The 22,651-nt window shown below is 40.8% G+C and overlaps 1 protein-coding gene across 1 annotated transcript in view; it reads right to left on the bottom strand.

Annotated features, from left to right (window-relative positions):
• Dhx9 (DExH-box helicase 9) overlaps positions 1-17,247 on the bottom strand; it is a 33,894-nt gene extending 16,647 nt beyond the window's left edge. The window contains exons 1-11 of the mRNA XM_038348570.1: positions 17,107-17,247; positions 12,259-12,391; positions 11,120-11,260; positions 7,971-8,085; positions 6,956-7,077; positions 6,337-6,485; positions 3,971-4,017; positions 1,191-1,327; positions 720-809; positions 466-627; positions 283-360 (exon numbers count right to left, since the gene is read on the bottom strand). Coding sequence (XP_038204498.1) covers positions 283-360; positions 466-627; positions 720-809; positions 1,191-1,327; positions 3,971-4,017; positions 6,337-6,485; positions 6,956-7,077; positions 7,971-8,085; positions 11,120-11,260; positions 12,259-12,369 — 1,152 coding nt within the window. The 5' untranslated portion in view covers positions 12,370-12,391; positions 17,107-17,247. The remainder of the gene's footprint in view (positions 1-282; positions 361-465; positions 628-719; positions 810-1,190; positions 1,328-3,970; positions 4,018-6,336; positions 6,486-6,955; positions 7,078-7,970; positions 8,086-11,119; positions 11,261-12,258; positions 12,392-17,106) is intronic.
• Between the last annotated feature and the right edge of the window lie 5,404 nt (positions 17,248-22,651).

Below are 22,651 nucleotides of genomic sequence, written 5' to 3'. Positions count from 1 at the left end.
AACAAAAAAAAAATTGATTCTTACTAAATTTCTAAATAATCTTTGTCTTCATCCCCCATTTCATTCTTAGGTCTCCAGAAACTTTCTAATTTTATAATTACTTGCCACACACTTTTGAAAGGAACAAAGAAGCACAACTCATTTCTAGGTCCTGACTGAATTAAAAGCCACTAGTATATCAGAGCTATGATGCTATGATTAATAATTTGGTGAAATGTGCCATTCTACAGAACAATGTTCTGAAACACTAGGCAATGTATAGTTAAAATCTTTATTACTTACACTTTGTAAATTATGATCCTGTTCCAGTTGGTATGTTAATTCATTCTTAAGATCCATGCTTATTTGTTCAGTGGAAGCCTATAAAAAGAAAACATTCAAATAAAATCTATTTTACCCTGACCTAATAAAATATACCGAAGTTTTAAACCCCAAAATTGATCTTAGAGGGCATGTGGTACTTACATAAGCCAGGGGCCCTTCATCAATGTTGCTACTAGTCCAAGGATTCCAGTTGGACTGTGGTGGTGACCAAGGTACTACTCCAACTGCATTTTGTCTCTGAGATGGTTCAAAATGAGCCAATTTCCCAATGTTGAGTATAACTGGCATAGAAGGATCAACGGGCTAGGAAAAAGCAAAATAAAATAAATGTAGACACTTGTCTATGGGAAGATTTTAAAATAAAGCTAACTACAAAAAGCTGTATATATGCTTACTGGAGGCACAATTTCAAGATCTAGCTCTTGAACCACATTTTGCAGTTGATGCTCCAAATCGGGAGAGAGGAAAACTTTGTAAGGCTCCACCTACAAAAATAATAATATCAACACATCCATGAATAATTCAGAACTATTAATTTTAGCAAAATAGAGATAGAGAGCTGACAGTATATAATAGGGCTATGATAGACATAAACAAAAATTCCTCTTAGTGAGAATTATAATCATAATTTATAATTCACTCAGTGGATCTTAAAAGAGTGTTAATTAAATACAGCCTTTTAATTTCTTGATTTTCTAAGCTTTGATCTGATATAGGTCAGAAGTAAAAGATCTGCCTAGCATTTAGAATCCTTAATTTCCATTAATTATTATGGTCATGTCCCCCAACTCATTCCTCCCTTGAACTATAAATTCAACTTCTTTAGTTACATACTAAGTTACGAACATTAATGCTTAAATACTTACTCTCTCTCCTTCTTTCTTCTTTGTAAGCCCAGAGTACGCTTCAATCACTCCAAGATGATAGAGTTGTCGGACAAGAGAGAGGGCACATGATTGTGCTGCTAATTTCTTATTTGATCCATGTTCACGTGCAAAAATCCCTACAAGGATTACCAAGACGGAAATGAGCTGAACAAGGAACCATCAGTTACAACTAAACATTTATATATTAAACAACCATCGATAAAAAGTATCACAGTTCTTTTCATTCTATTCATTAACCAAATCCAATTCTATATAACTAATCATTTTGAAGACCACACTCAACTGTTGTCATTACCACATCATTAAATCAGATTAAAAAATGATAAACTTAAAACTTAAGTATAAAATGAAATTAGGTATACGATGGTTAATTACATCAAGAAAGAGGCTTCCACTTAATGTTAAAAACTTCCTGAGTCACAGCCTCTTTTTTTTTTTAAGATTTATTTATACAGTATCCTGCCTGTAGGCCAGAGAGGGCACCAGATCTCATTATAGATGGCTGTGGGCCACCATGTGGTTGCTGGGAATTGAACTCAGGACCTCTGGAAGAGGGGTCATTGCTCTTAACCGAGCCATCTCTCCAGCACCCTGTTCACAGCTTCTTAGGGTTACCAAAGTCTGGACTCCAAAACTTTAGTACGCAAACCAGACCAAGTTTTAAAATAAGTAGGTCTCACAGGTTTTAGTCTATCACACCTGTGACGTCTGCTTTTAGTATGAAATTCAGTGCAGACAACTCAAATTCTTATCTCCATGCAAGCCAAAAGATATGTTAAGATCTTTACCCAAAAAACAAAAGCAACCACTGCTATTGGCTATGAAATTTTCCATATGCTAAATTTAAGCATGTGTTAAACTACACTATTAAAAATTCAGAAATACAAAGTATTTCAAGACATTCCTTTAAATCTTCTGATCAAATAATCTGAACCACTATTATGTATGGTAGAATTTATTTACGGTTAACACTATGGCAGTAAAACATGTACAGGTATCTTTCTATCCTTATACCTTAAGTCTTAATCTTTTTTTTAAAAGATTTATTTATTATGTATAGTGTTGTGCCTGCATGCCAGAGAGGGCACCATATCTCATTACTGATGGTTGTGAGCCACCATGTAGTTGCTGGGAATTGAACTCAGGACCTCTGGAAGAGCAGCCCATAATGCTCTTAACCTAGAGCTCCCTAAGTCTTATTGCTGAAGAATTAATATAAGCACCATCTCAGCCTTTCTATCATCTACTATGGATAAGTTTATCCTTTGTTTTCCTAAGGTTAGTGGCTTTCTCATGGTCTCTCTGTTTTTAAGAGTGTCTCTTGTAGTCATGGCATAACTTCCAACATTCTACGTAGTAAAAGGTAACTTTTAACTGTTTTTGTTAAAGACAAGGGTATCATGTAGTCCTGAATGGCTACTCACTATATAGGATGGACAGGTCTCAATGTGGCCCCAATACCCTGAACACACTTTTCTGATTCTCCTGCCTCATCTTGCAGTGCGCCATACCACCATACCTAGCTTGCGTGGTACTTGAGCCAGAAATAAATGCGAACACTCACCAAGTAAGTTAAAAGCCCAGCCCCCATGCTTCTTTAAATCTTGCTTTTGGGTTTGTTTTGAACAAAAGGCTTAATTTGGGACCTTCTGAATATAATCTTATTACCATTGAGACCCAAAGAAAAGGACCATTTTTTAACAGAATGCTGATAGCTAGAGTTCCAGGGACTTGGTTCACAGTTGTTTCGATGTGCAGGGTACTGAATCAATAATCCTATAAGTAAGCAATCTACCACCGAATTTGCTTATCTCCTAAATCCACAAATTTACCTATTGGCTATACTTAACACCTTTGGTATTTTGTTGTTTTAAAACAAGGTTTCTTTCTCTCTAACTTATACAGGACTGGAACTTATAGGCTGCCCTCCTACATTAATACACACAATGCAGGTCCCACCACTACTCCTAGCTACATGGCTCTCAAATGCAATAGCGATTGCTTTTAATTCGATTACCCAATCCAACCCATTAAATTCCATTTCACTACTTATAGTTGAACTGTAAACATCCTTCATGATCTGACCACTAAAATATTACACAAGCATCTTTTGCATATATGGTTTGGGAGATTACCTGTGTTGATCTTCAATAATATCCTAAGACGTTATTATAGGTATCATGGTACCTAAAACTTGCTGTTTCAGATAGGTTTCTCTGGCATCAGTATAAGGTGACCAACTATTCTGATAACTGTTAAGTCTAAAAGGCTACCATTTTTATAAAGGAAACGCCTATAAAAGGAAATCTACATGACTTAAGGAAACAGACAAATACAAGCAGGCTTGTTTTGTGCCTAGCAAAGACCTTTCCTAGGTCTAAGACAGGCGCTTCATATCTAGACTATTACATTTCATCATCTGTTTATGTGAGGCATAGTGGTATCCACAGTGCACCTCCTATCCTCAACTTTCCCTAGTCTAACTTATTCCACTCTAGAACCATAGCTCAAATTAATATGCACGAAATTAAAATACCTAGCTCCCACTTTAGTGTACAGTATCAACTAACTCTCAAAATCCCATGTGTTACTCCCCTATTCTTTCCCATTAATGAATAGTTCAATTTTTCAATGTAATAGGCTAAAACTAACTTCTCTATAGTGGTGTATGTTCTTTTAAAGTAGCTCAAGACTTTATAATGTGAAAATATCTTCACTGCAAAAACTTTTAGGAGTAGTTTAAAAGGGATTACACTTACTTCTGCCCAGCTGCTTGATATAAATGGTCATTTCTGCAATAAAGCTCCTGTAACAACATATACAAACAAGGTTAGGAATTTATCACTCTAAGTTACTAACTCCGTATCTACCTAGTCAGGGAGGTTTTCCAACTGCATTCAATAGAAATTATAGCAAAAAACATTCTCAACATTTCTGTCCAATCCTAGAACAAAAAGTATATAAACTGCAAATATGTATGACATTAGTTATTAACAGCTGGAGAGCTTTCTTTCATGAAAAAAAATGTTACATTTTTGGATTATTATAAATTTACTTATTTTTATTCCAAGGTTAGAATCTGAATGAGAATGCTTTCAACAAAAGAAAATTTAGTTTAGCTTGTAGCTAAGTAAGAAAAACACCAAACTTCAAATTATATATATACTAGTTACAACCTGTTAGGGCAATTTCATACATGCAAGCACTATATACCAGTAGCTCCTGTGGCAGAGTCCTGATTACATATAGCTGCAAGAAGTCCTTGGTGACAAAAAAAAAATTTAGCCTACTTTTAGGTATTTAAACCAGGGCCTAGAGAACAAAAGTCATTTTTTACATTACAGCTAAAACTGCTAGCAGGTTCTAAGGAATAAATTTAGATTTTTAGCAAAAGTATGCTGGTCCTTCACTGCTCGTACATTCAAACTTGACTTTGTGCTGTGAACAAAAGGTTAGGTGAAGCTTAAGGAAAAAAAATGTTAGTCTCCTTCCTAAACTTCTTTGTCAACTGACCTTCAGGCACAAGGGCTTCAAGGGGTCAAAGGCCACTGGCTTTCAGGGGAACAACATCCACCCTTTCATTAATGACACCGATGACAGTATGTTTCTCAGCCAGGCTTAAAGTCAGCACTCAATCTCATTCTCCTCCACCTAGGGGGGAACAGCAACACCAGAAATCAGTTTACAATAGTTTCCCATGTGATTGCTTAGTTCAGCCTAAGCATCAGCACATGTGTATATGAACACAAACCTCTGGTGTTGCTGTCTGTTATGCCTTTCAATAAAGGACATACAAGGAGCAATGTGTCCCAGCTCCAACTGTCTGCCTCTTACATTGTCGTGTCCTGAATTCTTTGCTTTTACATCAGAAATCAGTAAGATACTGAAATCAAGCTTTTTGGCAGCAATTCAGTTAAGTTTTAGGCACAATTATGTATATAATAATAATAATAACAACAACAATAATATAATAGTTAAAACATTAATGCTGGGAATATGAACTCTAGGCATCAAGCAAACTATGGAGATGCTCCACCTGAGCTCTATCACCAGCATTTCCAATTATTATTACAAAGAAAAACTACCAGGAGCTGGTAAGTCCAATAAGTTATACATAAAGCATTAAAAAATTTTGTTATAGTCTGTTTTGTTTTTTAATCTGACAACAAAATGAAAATAATGACACCAAGCATATAGTATCTGAGAATTCAGGACTGAACAAAGCAGTAGGAAGCAGGAGGAGCCATGCTCTGGATCATTTTGAGTATGCAGTCAATTTTTGATTTTTTTTTTTTTGTGTGTGTGCAATGATTATTTTAGGGTTGCTATTTGCACCCAAGGGAGAACACTTTGATTTAAGGAAAATGTTTTAAATTTATTTTGGATAATTTAATTTTTTTATAATTAAAGATAGCAAATCCAATCAAGATGTTTTCCAAAACCGCTTCCTTTCTCTTCCAATAAAAATATAGTGCCTCCCTGAAGAATCTAATCTGTATGAGCCTTCCTGGGAGTAATAAGTACTACACCCTGGAATGCTCTTAGGAAGAACATCAAGCAGGCTGAGAAACATACGGTCACATATCTTCCCTTACATTCAGTTTTATAAACTTAACAGGAAAAAAAAGCATTCTAATTTAAGTCACATATAAAACTTTCGCGATCCTTCAACTTCATGGCATTCTAGAAACAGGATTCTTTTAAGAGCTGCCAACATCAAACTCAAGTCAAATTTGGATACAGATGAAATACAATCTACTAAGACAACAAAACATACCAGAACCATTTCAAGTATTAAAGCTATCTATCGCCAATAAAACTACACAGAACAAAATCACCACCTCTGACCGATTAGGTCAACTAACAAATCACCAGTGGATGTTACCTTCGGCCTCAGCCAAAGGATAATCTTAAAAGTCTAGCAACAGACTTTTGTAGGACTTCTTATACAACAGCATTAAATTCTTAAGTGAAAACTATGGCAACAAGTCAGTAATTCTTATACATATTTATCTGTTCACAATTCACTACTGATGCATACAATAAACTGGGTAACATTTGGTTAAAACATAAACAGCCAAACAACCTTAACTTCTTTACAAGGAAAACAGTGAAACAAGCAAACCTGTTGTGATCGGGACCCACTTGGGTGTACTTATATTCTCCTTGGATCTTTTCTTTTTGGAAATACTGATTCAAGCGAGCCTTAGCATTTTCCAATGTCCAGTTTCCATGAAGCCCAGCATTTAAGTCCACTTCTTCTGACTCTAGAGTCTGTGAAATCAATGATGATTAAATTTGGCTGCACTACTTATCAGTACTTACTTAAGGTACAATAATAACAAGTAACATTTCTTTTCCAATACAAAATCCAGGTTTTGTTTTTATTGTGCTGAGATCCAGGTTCTTGAAAACGGCTAGACAAGTACTTTCATCACTGAACTATCCAAAACCCTTATTTTTGAGCTAAGACATAGGAATTCCTATATTCTTGGAACTATCATTCAGGCTAACCTGAATGTCATTCCCTTGTCCCTTACTTTCTACTGCTGGACTACAACCAAGTTAGTACTAACAACCATTAAAAATGGCTTTTAAGCTATAGTCACTGGATTCAAGATACTGTCTCAAAAATAAAACAGAAAACCAAATAACTATATTATGAATTTGTGGAGATACTCAACCCTGCTGTGAATTCTACCCCAAAGCCTATTTTCAAGGATGTGACATTGTAAGAGCCTTACCGCTTGCACTTCTTGTTCCTCCTTTCTTGAGTAGTAGTCTTTTAAATTGGCTCCTCGGTCCCAGGTGGGTCCAGGAGAACCATAGCCAGATGAAGACTCTACTCCAGAATTATTCTCTGCTGCTAAAAAAAAAAAAAAAAAATCACTCTTTTAACTAAAAAGAAACTTTAATTATTTTAAAGAATACTCCTAAAGGAAATTTGTTATTTTCAGTAATGTGGAAGGGCACCTGAATCAGGACTATCTTAAAAATTTTAAGTAACTGACAACCCAATCCAGTTCGTTTGTTGTTTGTGCCTATGCATGTGGAAACGATAGTATAAGCTCCAAGAAACAGTAAATAAGCTATCTGATGATTAATTAATATAACTGTTAACTTGACTAAATCCTCTAGCAGTAATTGTTAGAGACCGTCTTGGTTAAAAGTTAACCAGAGTGTATAAAACTGCCAACCCAATGAGAAGACTCCATTCCTTGGACTAGAAACTAAGTAATAGTATAAATCCACTGCTCTGTTTTTTGCAAGGTTACCAGCTGCTTTCTGCTTTAATCTCCTCCCACCTTGAAGTCTGTCATGATGGACTGTGAACCATAATAAACCCATCCTCCCTTGAGCTGCTTTCATCTGGGTGGTAAAAGCTGGCCTGGCCTACTTGCCCAATCTGTTTCTGCCCATATTGGATGCTAGTTGATTTAGAACACATCCTCAGGAATGGTACTCTCTCTGTCCTAGGTACTAATATATGTTCTTGGCTTTTTTGTTGTTGTTGTTGGTTTTCAGACAGGGTTCAGTGTAGCTTAGGGGCCTGTTCTGGAACTCACTCTGTAGACCAGGCTGACCTCAAACTCAGATTAGCCTGCCTCTGCTGGGATTACAGGCCTAAAACCACCACCCATAATGTATTTTCAATGTAGATTTGTTTTTTAAACTAAGAATAAAACTTTCCAAATAGACATGAATGACCATAATGGTGTTATTCTCAGTCAAGTGCAGATATTCAAGTCTCTTTCTTACCTGCTTTGAGAGCCAGATGTGGAGGAAGTGGTCCTCCCATGGGTGGTGGTGGACCTTCTCCAGTACTTGCTGTGCTATCAGATGTGTCCGTAAGTATGGGTGGGGGTGGTACAATCTGTGCAAGGAAATGTCAACAGTGTCAGTGCTTTGTTTTGACTTTTTTTTGGTGAAGAACTAGAAGTCTCTTTCAAGACTCAAAAGATGCCATATATTAAAGATCCTTTCCAACAGTATTTTCCCTATTTCTCAGAGACAGCTTCGTGTAACTTAAGAGTATACCAAACTCTTACATAACCCATTCCCACTTCCCACTTCCCGATACTATTAAATCTTGCTATAACCTGTCTTTCTCCATTGGTGTTTCCTCAATATCTGACCACCTTTAAGGATGTCCAAATATTATACATCCTTAACAGGAAATAACACTACCCTCAAGAATTCAAAGCCAATCTGGGCAATGGTGGCATATGTCTTTAATCCAGCACTTGGGAGGCAGAGGCAGGCGGATCTCTGTAACTGAGTTCAAGGTCAGCCTGGTCCAGAGCTAGTTCCAGGACAGCTAAGACTGTTACAGAGAAACCCTGCTTTTAAAAAAAGAGAAAAGAAAGCAGCTGGGAATAGTGGTATATGTGCTTAATTACAGCAGTGGGGAGGAAGAGGCCAATTTTTGCAGAATATATTGAGAACCTATCTTATTAAAAAGAATTAGGTAACTTTCTGGTGCCAAACATGGTAAAGCATTCCTTCAGCCCTAGCAACAAGGAAGGCAGGATTCAGAGGTTAGGTGGAAATTTGAAACCATCACAACTTAAAAGTTAAGGATGGCAAAGGCTAGTGAAATAATCTCAAAAATAAAAGTGTGCGGCATGGTGGCACACAATTTTAGTCCCAGCACTCAGGAGGCAGGTGGATCTATGTGAGTTCCAGGATGAGCTGTAAGATACATAGTGAAACCTGTCTTATATAGTAACAGAAGTATTTAACATTATAATGATAAATGCCTGTTCCTATGAAGATCCCATTTTTAAGGCAAGACCTGTGGTATCAGAATTACCCACTCAAGGCAATTTCACTACCTAAGCCTACTAAGTGCTAGAACTTTAATAAAGTTAAAAGATTCAAGTGTTCAAATTTCTATGTTTATACAGTTAATTACATAGTATACTTTTTTTATGACAGTCTTACACTAGGTACATGACAAATTTCTGAAACTTATTCTATACAAAGATACCACAGTTCATTAGATATATAGGCCAGAGAGGTAGTTCAGTGGTTAAGAGAACCTGCTGCTCATGCAGAGGACCAGGACTTTGTTCCTAGCATCCACTTTGTGGCTTACAATAATATATAACTCCTGTTCCAGATCTGATGTCTTCTGACCTGTGGGCACTAGGCATGCACACTTAAGCAAAATATAAATACCCCTACAATAAATATTTAAAAACTAAAAAGCACAATAACTTGGACAATGATGGTTAATCCCAGCACTCAGGGCAGAGGTGGAACCTCTGAGTTTGAGGCGAGCCTGGCTCTAGGATGGCCAGGGCTATACAAAAAACCCGTCCTGAAGAGCAAAACAAAGCACAAAAGGGTGGACGGGGGGGAGGCGCGCACAATATAGCCTGCTGGACCTCATGTCCCAAGTCTGTAATCCCAGCTCTTGGAGACCTAGGCAAAGAGTTCTAAATCCAAGGCCAGTCTTGGCCAGAGACCCAACTTCAAAAAAAAAATTTTTTTTAATGAGTATAAGACACCCTCAGTCTGCCTTGTGATGGTGGTACATGCCTTTAATCCCAGCACTTGAGAGACAGAGACAGGCAGATCTCTGTGAGTTCAATGCCAGCCTGGTATAAGTAATGAGTTCTAATAATAAAATCCTCGAGTTGGAGAAATGGCTCAGCAGTTAAAAGCACTGGCTACTTTTCAGGTCCTGAGTTCAATTTCCAGCAACCACATGGTGGCTCACTACTATCTGTAAGGACATTTGGTGCCCTCTTCTGGCCTGCAGGCATAATGCAAACAGAACATTGTATACATAAAAAGAAAAAAAAAAATCCTGTCTTCATTAAAAAATTTTAGGCAGCCGGGCGGTGGTGGCGCACGCCTTTAATCCCAGCACTCGGGAGGCAGAGGCAGGCGGATCTCTGTGAAGTTCGAGGCCAGCCTGGTCTACAAGAGCTAGTTCCAGGACAGGCACCAAAGCCACAGAGAAACCCTGTCTCGAAAAACCAAAAAAAAAAAAAAAAAAAAAAATTTTAGGCAGCCCAGAATATATAACATGCATTTTTATAAGGGAAAAAAAGGGTTAAAACAATCTTAGAACTGAATTTCAGATACTGACACCTGAAATTGTGGCTCTGGAGCTCAAGGTTAGGGTGCTTTAGAAAGATATACAAGGAAAAGGCCTTATCATCTCTTCCAAAACACTTACCTATCCTATCCCCCAAAATCTCACAACCTGAGATTAAAAATACCAAGGAATTAGAAATGAGATGTTGGCTGGGAATAGATGTAAGCTTTTAATCCCAATAGTTAGGAAGCAGAGGCAGGTGGATATGTGAGTTGGAGGCCAGACTCATCTACACAGTTGAGTTACAGGACAGTAAGAGCTATAAAGACCCTGTCTTGAAAAAAAAAACCTAAAGCGGAGGGGTATGAGAGACTGGCACCTAGATACACCATCACCTATGAGAGCACTCAAAGCCTCGATGGTGCTATCTCCCAATAAAACACCTATTCTGAAAATACCAAGTTTTTGAAACAAACACTAACTTCTTATACCCATCCTACTAAGCAATGTACCTTAGTAACACATAAGCTATAAGTACTGGCTGTTTATACTCTTCTGGGGGCATGTCTGAGTGGCCATGTGTCCAACAACTATTTATTGCCTGCATGGATAAATGTCAAAATTCACAATTCAAGGTATGGTTTCTACTGAGTATATATCAGTTCTACACCATTTCAGAAAGAGAAATCTCAACATGTGTTAAAAGTTTCTAAAGCTTACTGCATTTTTGCATAATCACAATTGATAGCCCTGCACACAATGTCCACTCACCTATAAATCTGTCTTGTGTTAATTTGAACCCAAAGAAATGTGAAAGCAAACATAAAGACAGCTCAAGTTCTTGGCCATAAATACTTACCCCAACGGCTGGAACTTCTTCACTCTTTACTTCATTTATTCGAACCAAATAGTTGACAAAGTCTCTGGCAGCATTGCTCTGTGCATCTTTTTTATTGGTGGAATTGCCCATACCAGCATAATTAAACCCTTCTACTCGAACCTTAAGATTCAAGGGGAAAAAAGTTGAATTAAACCTTGATAATAATTCTAGGATTTAAAAAAATAATTATTCATTAAATGGCCCATCAAGATAAAGCATGAACAGCTAGCTACTTTAAACATGCATTTAAGCATGCTTTTAGCATACCCATACAACACTGAATTTTATTAGAAACATGGAATTATATTTTTCACTGATATGCTGATCCAAAAGTATCAATTTAAGTGGCTCAGATTCCCACAATAAACTATTTTAAGATTGGGTTGCTTTTCGGTTTTCCAAGACTGGGTTTCTCTCTGTAGCCCTGGCTGTCCTGAAATTCACTCTGTAGACCAGGCAGGCAGACCTCAAATTCTCTTAGTTTCTCCTGCCTCTTGAGTGCTGGTAACCTCAATGGGACAGTGCTTTGCCTAGACAGGCCTTAAGTGCTATTCCCATCACAATCAAAATGCGCCCCCCACACAGCAAGATGACTCAGCAAGGGCATTTGCCTCCAATGTGAGGACCTGAATTAGATCCTTGAGACGTGTACAGCAAGAAAAACGGACCCTCACAAGTTTTACTTTTTATGCCTGTATGTACACACAATCATGTAACATAGATTTTATAATAACTAAAAGAAAAGCTCTTTACTTTTCTTTTAAATACTTTCCTTCTCTAAATGAGTCAGAGAAGCAGGTATGGTGTTCACCTTTAATCACAGCACTTGTGAACAGTTGAGCCTGAAGCCAGTCTCGTCTACGGAGTTAAAAGGCCAGCCAGAGATAGAAGTAAAACTGTTCCATTCCCTCCCAAACAAAAATAAAGTTATTTAAGACTACAAGCACTTATCTTCTGAACTTAACAAGCATCGAAGTTGTTTTGGGAGCACCAGAATAATTTTTCTAGTAAACCGTTAAGTCAAAATATTTTTTTCTAACCTGCAACAGCTTAGCCTTTCCAAACATTCCTTTAACCTAACAAATGAAAGCATACAAATATATTGTATTCTTTAGTACCTCACACATGAATTTCTGTCTGTTTTTGTTTCCCACTGCTCTAATTTCGTAGGCTGGGGTCATCTTCCTTTTGCCACACCAGGCATACAGAAAATTTTTAATGTCACCCATGATTCAGGTGTCTTCTTCACACCTAAAAAACAAGTCAAAACGTTATGATAGCAAAACCTCAAAATATATAAGCCACTATAATCTAGGCCAAGAATAAGGTATTCTATTCACAATACTACTAGAACTGGTAAGAATTTATTTTGGGAAGCCTGTGGCATGTGGTTAAAAAAAAAAAAAAAGACACAAGCTGAGGGTTACACACATACACACACACACACACACACACACACACACACACAAATTATCACAGTAGGCTGATTTTTAACCTCAAACTTTTTTTTCTTTGTTTTTAGAGACAGGGTTGCTCTCTGTAGTATTGGCTGTCATAGAACTCATTTGTAGATCAAGTTGGCCCTGAGGTCAGAGAGATCCTCCTGCCTCTGCCTTCCAAGTGCTGGGATTAAAGGTGTACACCACCTCCATCCAGACATGGCAAACATTTTATGCAGGGTCCTACACTCTACAATAGGTATCTTACATGCCATTTGGTGACTGGCAATCTTCTTTGGCTTTCAGTTTCAGGGGATCTGACATCTGCCTGCCTGCACCTGGTATCCAGGTGGTATCCAAACACACAGACTACTCATACACACAAAGTAAAAACTTTTTTGAGACAGGTTTCTCTGTGTAACAGTCCTAGCTATCTTGTAGACCAGTCTGGCTTTGACTCACCAGAGATCTGCCTGCCTCTGAGTGCTGGGTGGAATTAAAGGTATGCATCACCACTGCCCAGCTAAAAATAAAGCTTTAAAAAAAAAAAAGAAAGAAAAGAGAAAAAAAAAGAAAGAAAAGAAAATCTAAGTTCCATGTGACTCATGGTAAAAGCCTAAACTGAAACCGAAATTCACCAGACTAAGAAACAGCAACACACACAAGCATACTAAAGGTGTGGTGGGTCATGTATAATTTTAACACTTAGTAAGCTTCAGGTGAAGATGGCTAAGAATGAAGGCCTACTTGAGGTTGCATGCAGCAGACTCAGAAAACTAAAAACAAAACCAAACAAAATTACAAAAATAACCAACAATTTGCATATAAACCCATATTTAGCCTTATTCCGAAGGTACAGGATACATACATTAATGAAATCAATTAAGCCTTCAATTTGATATGTAGCCTAAGCCAACCTTAACCTCCCATAAAAATGAGTCAAAGTTTTTTTTTTTCTTAAAGACATATTAACAATGGGGAGAGGTGGGCAGTTCTGTGAGTTAAAGGTCATCCTAATTTACACAACCAGTTCCAAACCACCCAAGATTACATAGTGAGACCATGTCAAAAACAAAGCCCAAATACAAAACAAAACCCTCACGGGGCAAACAGGAGAGATGGCTAGGTGGTTTTAGAGCATTATTTCCTCTGACAGAGGACCCAGATTTATTTCCCACACAAGGTGGCTTACAATCATTCTTAACTATCTAGTTCAAGGGATCCAATCAATGCCCTCTTCTGGCAAATGGTACATCTACATACATGCCAGCAAAATACTCATGCACAGAAAAAACAAAACCAAATTTAGAAAGGGGAGGGGAGATCGATTACTATTGTAGGCTTCAAGGCACCTACAATAAATCTACACCCAACAAATGTGACCCTAATATAAACTTATAAATCTGATTTTGTTGTCAGTTGAACTTTGATCAAGCACTCGGTAAAGCAAATGGCATACCCAGATAACAGAAACTCAAAGTTTAACACAATGAAGAGTACTTCCAAGGTGGGGTGTGGTGATGGCCCATGCTTTTAACCCAAGCACTTGGTGGGCAGAGGCTGGCAGATCTTGAGCTCAAGGCCAACCTGTTTTTCTAAGTTCCAGAAAATCGCCAATGGGCTGGAGGGATGGCTCAGAGGTTAAGAGCATTGCCTGCTCTTCCAAAGGTCCTGAGTTCAATTCCCAGCAACCACATGGTGGCTCACAGCCATCTGTGATGAGGTCTGGTGCCCTCTTCTGGTGTGTGGGCATACATGGAGGCAGAATGTTATGTACATAATAAATAATAAATAAAAATTTAAAAATCTTAAAAAAAAAAAAAAAAAAAAAATCGCCAAGAAACAGAGCCAGACCCAGCATCAAACAAGATACACAGCAGTCACCCTCCAAGGTCCATGGTATGACTAGACAGTGGTATAAAGCTTTAAGAGGTAGGGCCTTCCATTCAAAGTAAAGGCTTATCACAGAAGGAATATTTAGACCCCATCACCCCCTACAAACTGGCAAAAACTTTGAACAGCAGCTTTATCCAACCACTTAGGACTGTTACTGTTACCTCACCAGACAGGAGACCAATTCATTATCCTCTGAAAGCTGTAGAACCATATGATACAAGGTCTTTGTGTAGCCTTACCTTCCTACCTCTATCTCCCACATGCTGAGATTGTAATCTTATAATTTGATCGTGTGATTACTTCAGAAGAGCCTAGTAAATAGGTCGTTAATTGGCCTGGTCTACATAAAGGTCAAGGCTAGCCAGGGATATAGAGTGATATCCTATAGTTAAAGGCTGGTCTGGTCTACAGCAAAGGCCACAGAGAAAAACTTTGCCTTGAAAATGTGAGAGGGAGGGAGAGGGAGGGAGAGAGAGAGAGGGAGAGAGGGAGGGGGAGGGGGAGAGAGAGAGACAGAGAGAGAGAGAAGGAGGGACAAAAGAAATTTTACAGGTAGTAAAATTTGAGACCTGTCTCAAAAACACTTAATACTTTTGGACAATAATGTCAAAGCTAATGCCCTTTAAAAAATAAAGGTGTACCGGGTGGTGGTAGCACAGGCCTTTAATCCCAACACTAGGTGGCAGAGGCAGGCAGCTTTTTAATTCAAGGTCAGCCAGGTGTTAAACCCTGTCTAAAACCAAGGAAATAAATCTTAAAAATAAAAGGCCTAAGAAAGCATTGTTAGCTGGGCGCATGCCTTTAATCCCAGCACTCAGGAGAAAGAGGCAGGCGGTTCTCTGTGAGTTCGAGAGCAGTCTGGTCTACAGAGCTAGTTCCAGGACAGACTTCCAAAGCTACAGAGAAATTGCAGTACACACAATTCCTGCCTCTGAGGCAGGAGAATCACAAACACAGAACAAAAAAGTACGCAGTGTGCATTAACAAGTTTTTATCCCTAGAATATTCATGCTAATTTAAGTCAAAATAGATATATAAAGCCTTTAGTCTCCATTTTGTGTGTGTGGTTTCAGACAGGGTTTCTCTGTAACTTTGGAGCCTGTCCTGGAACTCACTCTGTAGACCAGGCCGGCCTCAAACTCAAGAAGACTCTAGAGATGCGCTTGTCTCTGCCTCCTGAAGTCATGCAAGACTCCAAATTTTATCCAAGGAAAATATTAACATTCCCATCAAAACATTAACTTAGCATCTCAATAAGAATTTTTCCAAAACAATGTATCCCAAACCCATAAATAAATTCCCACCTACATTAATGGCACCAAGTAATTCAGTGTCTCAATTTGGACATTCTGATCTGATCCCCAAAGATCTTCCACGGCTATCTTTTGTATCCTTAAATGGCTGTTGAGATTATCCTTAGAGGATTAAGGAACTAGCTAATCCTTAAACTGTATACTGTACTGTTCTGTTTTCCTTTAATTTCTTTGAGCAGAGGGAACATACAGCAAAGTGAGAAATGAGTGTGGAAGGGTCTGCCGCCCCGGGGCGGTGGTGGCGCACACCTTTAATTCCGGGAGGCAGACAAGTGGACTCTCAAGAGTTAGGGGCCAGACTGGCTACAGAGTTCCAGGAAGGCTCCAAAGCTACAGAGAAACCCTGTCTCCGAGAGGGGGAAAAAAAAGTGAAGGGTTCCCTGGAAATAGCCACAATTTCTTTTACAGACTCAGAATCTACAAACAACTTCTCCCCTGACGAGAGAGCCTAGTCGGATGTCAAAACGTCAATCACCCCGGATGCAAGCCTGCTCCGCAAGGCTATTTTGGCTCCAGAACGTCTCTGATGGTCCTCGTTTCTCTCCAGCTCCTGTCGCTTGCCATCCCTACTTGGAGAACTGCGATATTTCGAAATTCTTTTTCATTCTTCTACCCTAAAACAAATTCTTCCATCTCCTTCGCCACCCTCAAGTCACGTGGCCAGACCTCCCTCTCGCGCCCCCACCACCACCACCACCACGGTCAGTTTATGGCTTTAGGCTTCACAAATGCCCCTCCATCTTCGGAGATGACACATTCTGCACCCCAAAGCCAGTCTCAGATTCCGAGGCGCCGTTCCCGGAGACCGTTATCTAGAGTAGGGCGATCCCGTTGCACGGTCTCACTTAATCATTCAGACATTTTCCTACCAGCAGCTCCTCGTTCCGCCCCACCCGTGCTCAGCCACCCATGCTGAGGAGCTGCAAAGAACCCGTGTGTGCCCAAGCGGCGGGCCCCCCGGGGCTCTAGTGCCCCGGATGAGCGACCCGAGGGCCCGAGGCGCCGTGTGGCGTCGAGCCGCCATCACGAGTGACTCTGGGTACCGACACACCCGTCGCATGACAGGCCGATGGAGAACGCGGCCTTTGAGAGCGGTCAACCTGAAGGAGGCAGACCGCGGCCAGGGGCCAGGGTCGCCAGCGAGTACGCCATGGCGGGCGAGCCCACGGCCCGTAATCCGGGCACCCGCCGCGCCGCCCCTCCCCCACCCGCCCGCCCGCCCGCCTGCGCCTCACAACAAAGCCACGGCGGAGCCGAGGAGGCCAGCGTCGGCCGTCGGCCCCGAGCCCGCCTGGGGGCCCCAACGCTGCTCCCTTACCCTCCTCCACGGCTCCGTGCCCGAAAGCACAACCCTCTCAGGCGAGTTCGCAGCTCCAAGCTTCGACACAAACGGCGAAGGAACGCACCTCACCCCGCATGGAAGCAGCGGCGAAATGGCTCCGACCGCGGCACCGAGGAGGCGGAGTCAGCGACTCACGCCTGCGCAGAAGGCGAGCTCCGGAGCTAGCACGCCCAAGGGGGCGGGGCTGCAGCCACTTCCGGCCGCCAAACCTGAGGTCTTGCGCTAGTTCTTCTGGCCTGGGCCTGCCGTTTCCTGTCAGGCGCTGAGGGCCATTTTCAGGAAGTTGAGATCCTTTTGCTTTTCCCTTGTGGAGGAGGCTGACCTACAATCTAACGCAGTCTTCACTCTCTCCTCCCTCTCTCTCTCTCTTTCTCTGCCTTCCGGGTGCATATTTTACAGACCTGCCACTAAGCCCGACGGATTTCCTTTTTGATGGTTAGTGTTAATTACCAGAATCAATCCTTTCAGAAGTACCCCCCATAGCCATCTTAAAATCTGCCCAAGTATTTCCGGGTGCCACGAGTACGTTAAAATACAAAATGCTGCAGGCAATGTACTGCTTGGTGGTGCACACGTTCAATCCCAGCACCCAGGAGGCAGTCTAGCATATCTCCGTGAGTTCGAAAGCAGCCTATTCTCCATGGCAAGTTCCAGGCCAATGCTATACATACGAAATACACATACTAAGACACTGTCTCAATAGATAGACGGATGGATGGATGGATGGATAGATAGATGCTGCAGGCAGCCGGGTTGAGTCCCAGGCTAGCCTGGTCCAGCTGAATGAAAGGCTCAGCTGATGAAAATAGGCTTTTCTATGTCTTATAACATCTTTCCTCAGGAGGTTTGGCCCACGTACAGATTACCACAGGTGGTAGTTACCTGGGAGATTCATTTGTATAAAAAATCCCTAACTCCTTGGCTGGAGTTAAGGAGAGATGGCTCAGAGGTTAAAAGCACTTGCTCTCGTAGAAGACCAGGGTTCAATTCTCAGTACCCACGTAGTGACTCACAACTACCCAAAAAAATCTTAGCTCCAGGAGATTCAGCAGGCGCATGGTGCACATATATGCACGCAGGCAGAAGATTGATACTTACAGTATAACAAATCTAAAGGAGGAGGAGTCTGGCTTATTGCCGGGAGTGGTAGCGCAGGCCTAATAAAAAGCCCGGCGCAGTGGCTTTTTATCATAGCTTTTTTGTATCATAGTGAAACCCAGTCTCCCCTCCACAAAAAGGAAAACTTAGCTCAAGATGCATCCTCCTTTTTGCTCAACTCCCCCCCCCCCCCCCCCCCCCCCGCCATCCCCCCCATTCCCTATCTCTCCTCTCAATCCCTACCCCTTTGTTTAGCTTCAGGAGTAAAGCCTCCTTTGTGTTTCATACTTTTGGGGGGCTCTTGTGTTTTTGAGGCTCTGAGGAGTAACCCACCACTAAACTATGCCTCAAATCTAACATCCCCACCCTGTTTATCTGTTTATTGTTCGTTTGTGCTAAACTAGCATACTCAGGCCCTGGATTCCATCTCCACCCATGTCAACGAAATTCTGAAGAATGTGTTTAAACTTCCTGGGCCACAGGGTGCAGGTGGCTCTCGGCTGGCATGTTGCCTAGTGGGCAGAGTCAAGGGATTTGCACCCCAGCGTTAGACAGAGCATGTGGACATTTCACTTCTGCTTACTTTCGCCAGGCCTTCCTCTATTTTAAGGACCTGTCACATTCAGATTTTCAGGTGGTGCTCTAACGAAGGGCACCTGGGACAGCTTCTGCCTCTCAACTCAAAAGAATTTGGCTGAAGATAAAATGCAGATGTTGACCCCAGGAGATCCCACTTCCAAACTTTCCTAAACCAGCAGGTGACCGGAGAAATAGACTGCCTGATGACAAGACTTCTTGCCCACTGTAAAACTGTGACCTTTCAGTGACCTCATCCTAGTGCTTACCCCAAGAGATTTGAGACAGAAAAATTTTCCCCAGGGGACTTTCTCCCCTTAACTTCTATCTCTTGGAGGGGGGATTGGTTGAAAGGGAAAGGAGAGCAGAATGAACCTTTGATTCCAGTAAGAGCCCTGGGGGAAGGGGGGGGGTCAGTGACTGTGGATCAGTCAGAGTGCTCACTTGGGGGGCCTGACACCCTGAGTTCCAACTCTAGCCTCATAAAAAGCCGGGGTGGCTCCCATCTGTAATCTCAACGTTCAGGAAACAGAAGCAAGAGGATCAGGAAGGAGTTCAAGGTCATCATCTTCAATAAATAGCAAGAGTTTGAGGCCATCCTTGTAACAGGGCCTCAGACCTTAGCACAACTGAATTCATGATGAAAGTACCATTCAGACTATAAACATATATAAAAATATAAACAGCATGTAGACAGCACCACCTGCCAAAACTAAAAGACCTAGTCCACCAAAACCCATAGCTCTGGGAAAGTCTCTAAATGTACTAACCTTGTAATCTGCAGTTCTGCTTCTGGCTAACATACATACATATACACATACATAATAGACGGACGGACGGACGGACAGACAGACAGACAGACAGACAGATAGATGGATAGCAAATCTGGACTGGGAATTGTTGAGTTACAGATCTTCCAGCTGCTGTTCTCTCCCTAAAGTCAGGCCTTCCCCACCCTCACCCCCAAATTCTCATATTTTCTCTCTCTCTCTTTCCTTATCCCCTGGTTCTGCAGCCTTAAGGCTCTCACAGAATTCTATGGGTCCCCCTTACAGCTAGCTGCAAACAAGCTGAGTTCTCTCCCTGAGACCAAAGCCTAAATAACTTTGAATTGTAACTTTGCTTCCTAGTGTTGGCCTTCCTCCTCCATCCCAGGGACCATGCACACTAGGTTACAAGTAACTTTCTTTTCTCCACCCACCCCTTGAGGAAACCTCTAAGAACTCTTTGTCCTCTGGATTTGAAGACTCTCCCTCCCTTCAAAGCTCCATCTGTTGCCTGTAGTTACCATGCTCTCTCTCTTAACGCTCTCCCACTGCCGGGCCACATCATGGCTTGCAAGAGCCCTGAGTTCACAACTCTCCTCATGATGTTCTACAAGCCTCAAGCAGCCAATGCTGAAAACAGAGAGCGTGGAGTGAGATGAAGATTATATGTATAGTTTTGAGCCAGGATTGTTTCACTGTGTGGCTCTGCCAGTCCTGGAACTCACTGCATAGACAAGACTGGCCTTGAACTCACAGAGATCCTCCTGCCTCTGCCTCCTGAGTGCTGGGATTAAAGGCGTGTGCCACCACAATTTTTCTGTGAACCTGCAGTAATTTTGTAAAGGGATGTAGTTCAGTTGGTAGAGTGTTAGCCTAGCATAGTGGCACAAGCCTATAATCCCAGCACTCAAGAGGCAGAGGCAAGAAGATCAGGAGTTTGAGGTACTTATGGTGTTCAAGGCCAGCCTGAGACTATCTCAAAAGGGAGTTGGTGTGGTGGTAAGTGCCTATTATTCCAATCTTCAGGAGGTTGTTCAAGCATGAATTCAAGGTCAACCTAGGTGACATGAGAGAGTCTGTCTCAAAAAGAAATAAATAAATGAGAGGGCATATTAAGAGGGCCTATGTAAGTACTTAGTACAAAACAGTTGTTCGGTAGATGTCTTAGAGTGGTTAAGTGTAGTGTGAATCGGCGGGGCTGAGTCCCGCCACCCGGCTGCCGGCTAGCTTTACACCCGAAATAATTACACGGAAACTGTATTCTTTTAAATACTGCCTGTTCCATAGTTTCAGCCTCTTATTGGCTAATTCTCACATCTTCCTTTAACCCATATTTAGTAATCTGGGTAGCACCACGAGGTGTGGCTTACCAGGAGAGATCTTAACCTGCGTCCATCTCGGAGAGGAGCAGCATGGAGACTCACTATGGCTACTGAAGCATCGCCCCACTCCTGCTACCCAGCATTCTGTTCTGTCTACTCCGCCTACCTAATTTTCTGTTCTCTTAAAGGGCCAAGGCAGTTTTCTTTATTAATAATGAAAGTAACACATAGATACTCCTCCATCATTTCCCCTTTTTCTGTTTAAACAAAAAAGAAAGGCTTCAACTTTAACATAGTAAATTTACATATAACAAAACAGTTATCAAGCAAGTATTACAGTTACAATATTTAGATCTATTTTATCTTTTATCATAACTAAGGAAAGCTATAACTATCTATTTATTCTTCAACTCCATCAAAGACTCCAGAAGGATATAATATTACCTAAGTAAACAAGTCATATGCAACTTTCAAACTCTAGAAATGACAGAGACAACTCGCTGCCTGGACAGTCACCCAAAGTTCCTCTGTACTGTTGGGGCATCCATCTTCAGCCTACAGGCCCATAAGTATCCAGCAGACATTTTCATGAAGCAGAAAAATTCCAAAGACAGTTCAGTCACTTTCTGCTGTGTCCTGCAGAACGTCTCGCAGACTCTTTAATGAATCAGGAACCCCAAAAGACCATCTCACCTTTAGGCAAGTTCAGCAGTCCTCTCTCTGCGGGTTCTTTGTGTCCAGTTTATGGAACAGTCCAGCCAAGAGCAGTTTCTTGCCCAAATGGCTAACAAACTCCATAAGTAGCCTCTTCGATGCCCATCTTCCTCTCGAAGTAGATTGGTGCTGCCAGGAGCAGACGTGTCTCATTGTCATGAAAAACCCTAAGTTATTAAAACATTAAATGCCATATTCTGCAGTCTTTGAAAGATATGAAGAATGTCTATCTAACTGAAATATATCTCTACATATCTAGAAAATCTAATAACATGACTACAAGCTTAACTATTATCAATGATTATCCATTAACAATCTATATTTCCTAATTATACATTACAGTTTTTAAAATGAACTACACAATCAAAATAGCTTAATCAAGATCAGAAATACATATACATATAACAAATTGTCCTTAAAATCTATACCAATGCAAATTATTCATATCTATATCATCTCCCCCTTTAAATGTAAAAGAACATTTATAAACAATATTTGGGAAAATGGGCGCAGTTTTTTCTCTCCAAACTGCTTCCTGCTGAATGGGGGCGCTGTTATTTAGGTCTTTTATGGTGTAACCTGTGTGCTAGGTTCCTCTCAGTTGGCAGTTGAGTGAAGTAATTTTTTGAAGATGTTCATAGCAACCTTTCAGGAGGGCGTGGTCTATCATACCATATTGGGATAGAAGCAATCCACAGAGTCTCGTCCTCTGTGAAAACAAAAGAAGAAACTCTTTTCCAAAGCATCATGTTCTTAGATCCAAATCCTGAAGTCATACCATTAAAATGTCCATTCTGGTCTAGCCTGGCAGCCCATATAATGAAATGTCTCTCTGTATTTAGCTCCTTTACAGTCAAAAATTTCAAAGAAAACACAACAAAATACATAATCCAGACTCTCTGTGAATTTTCCATTTTTATGCGGCTTATTTTCATTCTATCACTTTACTTTATTCTGTCTCTTTAAAGACTTTAGCCTTTTTTTTAGGCATTAACTTTATTTTTTATATTTTCTTCTTCTCTATCTCAAGCCTACATACATTCA

The sequence above is a fragment of the Arvicola amphibius genome, chromosome 12 (assembly GCF_903992535.2).
Source record: "Arvicola amphibius chromosome 12, mArvAmp1.2, whole genome shotgun sequence".
NCBI classification, from domain to species: domain Eukaryota; kingdom Metazoa; phylum Chordata; class Mammalia; order Rodentia; family Cricetidae; genus Arvicola; species Arvicola amphibius.
The sequence above is the reverse complement of the archived record's forward strand: the minus strand, read 5'-3'. Positions and strand labels throughout refer to the sequence as shown.